Below are 6,073 nucleotides of genomic sequence, written 5' to 3'. Positions count from 1 at the left end.
AAGAAGCTCACCACAAGGTGGTGCCGGCGATGGGACGGTGCGAGCGATCAACGGTGGTTAGGACGGAGATGGGAAAGCACTAAGTAAACCACACCTATATATGCAAACTAAGAGTTATGTTGAGCTCAAATTGCATATAAATCAAATAAACTACCACATATAATTCCTCCCAAACTAAAATCCACAAATCACTATACTTATAGAGCATTGCAAGAGCTAATCTAGCAATGAGAGATGAAAGGACAAAGTTGCTAACCTTTGTGATCACTTGGATGGATGGGGTGCCTTCAAATCATGACAAATTTTGTCAAAAATGTAGGATGAGCTCGAGGGGAGAGGAAGAAAACAGAGAGAGGAAAGGGGAAGAACAAAGAGCTCGGGGTCGACGAAGGGTTTATATAGGATGATCTTTAGTTCCGGTTGGTTATACAAACCGGGACTAAAGGTGCATCTATAGTCCCGGTTCGTGCCACGAACCGAGACTAAAGGTGTTGGTGGGGCCGCAACCTGACACCAGCCTGCCACCGCCTCTTTAGTCCCGGTTCGTGGCACGAACCGGACTAAAGGTTCGACACGAACCGGGACTAATGAGCGCCGCCCGCCTAGCCGTTGGAACCGGCACTAATGGTCATATTAGTGCCGGTTCATTTACAAACCAGTACTAATGAGCTGAACATTAGGCCCTTTTTCTACTAGTGATTACAGAAGATTAGAAAAAAATGGCGCCCAAGAGAGGCAAACCTAGCTAGCAAACAGAAAGGCCAACACCACGGGAGACACAAGTAGATGTGGGGTGTCGTCGAGGGTCACAACACCAAGAGGTAGCAAATAGCCTAACGCACCGCACCGGCGTGCGTACCGACCCCATGACGCAACACAAGAACATCCATAGTCAACAAGTGTCAATGAACACGAACCTTGATTGGGGCTCCGCCACATGACGACGGGACGATTAGCAAGTTGGGGAGGCATCAATGTGTCGTCATTGTGCAAAGGCGAACCATGACAACACCAAGAGCTTGAAGCTCGCCGCAACACAACGGCAACAATGGGAGGGTCTTGAGCATGCACAACAACATGACGGCACACCACACGAAGAGCAACCAAAGATAAACACATGAAGAGCACACCACCGTCGACCCCATAATTGGCCACACCACGACCACCTGCCACACCACCCTCAACCACAAGCAACAACCAAAGCCGTAGTTTGGGTCTTCAAGATGACGCCTCCAAGGAGGGAGTGATGTGAGGGATACAACACCGTCATCCGATCTGGCAAGCCTGATCTTAGGTTTTCACCTGAAGACCGCAAAACAAAGTACTGAAGGTGCTGGACCTCCACATCTGAGGTACTGAAGGTTCTGGTACTTGAAGACCGCATGTAGTGAGCGGTTATTTTGTTCTCAGTATGTTTTATCTATCTATATTATAATATTAAAAGATTCAAAAGGGCAAATCCAACTAATATCGTCCATCAAAGTAGGTCAATTAAACGAGATAAAGTGCTCCAATGGTGAGCGCTTAACATATTTAACATGCAATTAATATCATACTACTAAATAAAAATGTATGTGCTAATTTTTCTAGGGGAGTAATTATATAATTAAAATGTAAATGATATCCTATCTAATATAAACATGCAATTAACACGTAACTGATATCATACCTATATAAACATGTAATTAATTTTCTGCCCAATATGAACGCGCATGGCACGTATGCATTTACTAGTTTGGTTTCCATTTTTTAGGTGAAAGCTTTTGATCTATTCAACTTCAATCATGTTAGTAAAACGAACACCAGAAATAATAAAAATTACATACAGATTCGTAGACCACCTAGCGACGACTACATGCACTGAAGCGAACCGAAGGCGTGCCACCGTCGTAGCCACTCCCTGGCATTTACTAGTTTGGTTGCAAAAAATAGGAAAAAGAATTATTTTTAAAAAGTGAACAATTTTTGGAATGAAATTGTTTGAAGCAAACTTTTTTTTTGATATGTTGATTGTTTGGAAAAATTTCAAAATTTTCAAAATTTCCGAATATCTTTTGAAACATCCAAACATTTCTTAAAAGGCAAAAAAATCTGATTTTTTTTACAAAATTTGAACATTTTTAGTAAAACACTAACTTTTTAAAGATTTGTGAACATTTTAAAAAAAATGGGGGGATTTTTTAAAATTCCAAGAGCAATTTTTTAAAAAAAGAAAGAAAAAACTAGAAAAAAAAGACAGGGAACAAACAGGGAAAACCGTGAAGAAAGTAAACACAAAAAGGGAAAAGGACGTTATAGAAATTAAACCTTCTACAAAGTTTCTAATCTAAGATTGTTAAAAAACCCTGAAAAGAAGCTTTAGAAAGGTTACGAATTAAAGTTTCCAAAATTTACGCCTTATAAATGGGTACAGTGGGAGTTATACCTTATATCTCAATCAAATCTGCACTTATATCTGGTGAATCGTGCATTGAATGGTTGCCTCAAACAAAGAATCGAAATCCAGCTGGCACAATAACTTCCTCTAGCCCATTCGCCTATAAATAGCCCACCATTTGCCACTAGCGAGATATAAATCAACACAGACTGAGGACAACATATCTGCTTGCCATCTGAAGACACTACCATGGAGATCAAGCCAGCGGTGATCCTTGTGGCCTGTGTGTTATTCTGCATCAGCAACAGAGGTACGGTGTTCTGCTTCTGCATAGCAAAACAATCACCGAGAAGCTTTACAATCAGATTGTCTTTAGATCCATAGAGGCACAAATAACCTCTTTCCTTTTCATCGTGTTTTTAAGCAGGCACTGCAGCATCGTGTAGAACATCAGACATTGTTGTCCAGACGGAGACCTACCCGGATCCGGGAGGAAGGCCGGAGTACTTCGTGAACGTGTTGAACAACTGCGGCAGCTGCATGCAGAAGAACGTGAAGCTGGCGTGCCCGGGGTTCAACTCTTCCATCGAGGTCTACCCGGACACCGCCATCAAGCCGGACGGCGACGGCAAGCTCTGCACCCTCTACGCCGGCCGCCCGGTTGGGCCTAAAGAGAAGGTCTTCTTCAACTACGAGTGGAGTACCAAGTTCAGTTTCAACCCCGTCTCCTCCACCATCGTATGTTAGATGTATAAAATGCGAATAAATGATATCATGGACATTCGAAAAGGTGCGACGGCGACCCGGGTGTCCCGGCACCCTATTATCTTGTCCGTCCAGCTGCGTTACGATTCGCACCAGCCACTGTGCAGCTGCAGTCGTTTGCAGGCTTAGCATGATTAGTCTGGCCTTTTTAAGGCGAGCAACAGCGACGGGAGGTAGGGAGGGAGTAGCATGCGGCTTGGCAGGAGGTCTACAATATTCAGGCCATGGTTGAATAGGTGACAGCGGCGCTACAGCAGCACTGATAGGTGACGAGCACTAGTACTGTGGCGTGTAGGTATGCCTGTGGTCTGACGGATTTAGCTGTGCATGCGGCATACTGTGGCGTGTAGGCATGCATGTAGTATTATTTAGCTTCATCAGAAAAACTCGTGGCCCCATCTTCTAGCTAGGTCACTGTTTTGCGACTGGGCGAGTCAAAGCGGTGCTCGACGTCGCATTATTTCCAAGCCAAAAGTTACCGTTTTACATGTATGCCTTGAACTGTGGATTTTTTTATCCGGTGCCCATCTATCGTTGTGGTTATCTGTTCCCTGCATGCAAAATACGGAGGGCAAAGGCTAAGTATGGCAGGGTGCGGCCAATGCATGCAGATGGATGCATGGTTATACGATGCATGGCACCTCGCTGCTCGCTCCAGCAGACCGACTGGTCGTCTTCATCTTTTTTTCAGTAGATGGAATCCTGCCAAGAGGGGCTGGGCTAGACTAGACCCGGGTCAGTTTGTGAAATTAAGCAGGCATTTTTAAATTCACAAAAGGCCCCGCTGGCATGGTGTTGCATGCAGAGCTAGGATTGGCAGGAGGTCACGCGGGTCTTGGGCTAACTGTAGCGATGTGACAACACGGTACTAGTGGTCTGATTGCCATTTTAGGTGCTCTTTGGATCGTGACTAACTTTGCCAAAGGTTGCCACACTTAAGGTTAGTCAAATTTGACTAACATAGGTGAGTGTTTGGTTCAAGCCACACCTTAGGTAAGCCACATTTAAGCCCTACATGGCATACACACAAAAAGTGTGGCAAGATTGCCTTAGGCTTGCCACACTTCGGATCTGGACGAGAAGGAGGTCATTTTTGTTCAATATATTCGATTAAATCAGTTAAATCAACGATACTGTCAATGGAGTACGCCACCACTAACCTGGAGATCGGCTCCAAATCTGGAAAGGCGGCGATTGTTGCCAGTATATCAATACCACAGGGAGACTGTAGCTCTGTTATGCCTTCCGTCTGCGGGTCATGGCGCTGGATTAGCTCGGCGAAGCGTCCTACCGTATCATCCCCACCATGATGGACGAACTCCATTGGGATCTAGGCTGTGGTGCGTGGATCGGATTGATTCATGGCGAGGCGGAAGGAGGGTGGGGAACAGAGATGTTGACGACGCCGAGCTTCAAGGCGACGCGTCCTTTTCAGCCCTTTTCTTGTTTTTATTCAACATGGGCCGACAGGTCATGTCCATTACTACTGGAATCAAACCTATAGCCGCCATAGCGACAGACTAGGCCCAGCCCCATGTGCATTACAACCGACCGCATGCGTTTAGCAAAACAGTAGATCTGCTAATGGTTTGCTCGCTACATTGTACGACACATATCCCCATGTGCTGGATTCTGGACCAACGGTGAGATAAGGGGGTGCCTAGCCCCGGGGGTTAAAAATCCACTCTCACCACATGGACATATCATGAATAGATTTCCATAGTAACAAAAGGATATATATATATATAATCCTAAAAAGGGATATATATATATAATCCTAAAAAGGGATATATATATATATATATATATATATATATATATATATATATATATATATATATATATATTCCGGTAATAAAAGATTTAGAGTGATTGTAACTGTTGAATGGCAGAATGGATCAAGTTTAATGTACAACCCGTTTTGATTTCCCCTCTCCCATCTTTGGTTTTTTTTCCATTCGTTTCCTGAAAACCATCTTAACTACCCTGCGTCTTATTGACCAAATAAAATCTTTCTGATTCTCAAAAAAATAAAATTCTTTCTTTTTTGTACTAGTTAATTGCTTGCAACGGACAAACGTATTCTGGTGGTTCAACAAGGGGATAATAGCTTCTCTACCATGTCATAGAAATAATTTGGTGTGAAACAAAGTAAATACGCTAGCTCGGATTTCTCTAAGTATCAGGTACGCCATTGATCAAACAAATCTACTTATATGATCGATAGTGTGACAATATGAATTCTGGATAGTAAAGTCTGTCATTAGTTGATCTTTTTTTTTTCCTTTTCGATGAACTACAATACTCTCATTTGAGCCTAACACAAGCTTGCCTAGTGCATGTATCTCTATGAATATTTATCAATCATTACTCTATACAAAGAAATCTGATCTTAGTCCAAGGCAAAACCGTTGAATTCCTCCATATAAAACATAACAAATCAAAAAAAATTGACAAGTAAGATATACCAACAGAACTATTTTTCACTGTTAGTTAACAAAAAAAATATTGGAAATTAGTTACATGCCTCGACCCAGCTGGACTTGCAAGTGCAAGTGGTGATCCGAGACCAGAGAAGAAGCTAAAGGAAGAAGCTGCACTTCGCTGGAGTCCAGACCTGCCAAACAATGCACACAGATGAGAATGAGGAAATGTTCTTTTTTATTGGAATGTGCTTTCAACATTGAAACCCGCTCATCGGCACCATGTAAAGGTACAAAATGTTTCTTTCCAAATCTACCAAGACGTAGAATAGCCTAGCCTATAAAATCAGAAAGTAAGCAGCAGTATCAACTTCCACTCAGGTAGAAGTGTTTATATTAAGATGCAATCAGTACCCCACAATACATGTTTGTAGCTCCAATAACATAAACACCATGAGGTTGATAAGCACCATCAAGTTCAACAAGTAACTGGGCCGAGAACAATTTG

The 6,073-nt window shown here is 42.9% G+C and overlaps 1 protein-coding gene across 1 annotated transcript; it reads left to right on the top strand.

The window, feature by feature from the left end:
* Positions 1–2,592: 2,592 nt before the first annotated feature.
* On the top strand, positions 2,593–3,217 carry LOC123163857 (uncharacterized protein At1g05835-like). Its single transcript, XM_044581244.1, has 2 exons — positions 2,593–2,687; positions 2,805–3,217. Exons 1-2 carry the CDS (start codon positions 2,627–2,629, stop codon positions 3,122–3,124), a joined length of 381 nt encoding a protein of 126 aa, XP_044437179.1. The 5' UTR covers positions 2,593–2,626; the 3' UTR covers positions 3,125–3,217.
* Positions 3,218–6,073: the final 2,856 nt, after the last annotated feature.

This window comes from Triticum aestivum, chromosome 7D (genome assembly GCF_018294505.1).
Source record: "Triticum aestivum cultivar Chinese Spring chromosome 7D, IWGSC CS RefSeq v2.1, whole genome shotgun sequence".
In the NCBI taxonomy this organism is placed as follows: Eukaryota; Viridiplantae; Streptophyta; class Magnoliopsida; order Poales; family Poaceae; genus Triticum; species Triticum aestivum.
The sequence above is the reverse complement of the archived record's forward strand: the minus strand, read 5'-3'. Positions and strand labels throughout refer to the sequence as shown.

Coding starts and splice junctions, on each gene's coding strand:
- LOC123163857 (XM_044581244.1), top strand. CDS start 2,627: ATGGAGATCAAGCCAGCGGTGATCCTTGTGGCCTGTGTGTTATTCTGC. Junction 2,688..2,804: donor ATTCTGCATCAGCAACAGAG/GTACGGTGTTCT, acceptor GTTTTTAAGCAG/GCACTGCAGCATCGTGTAGA.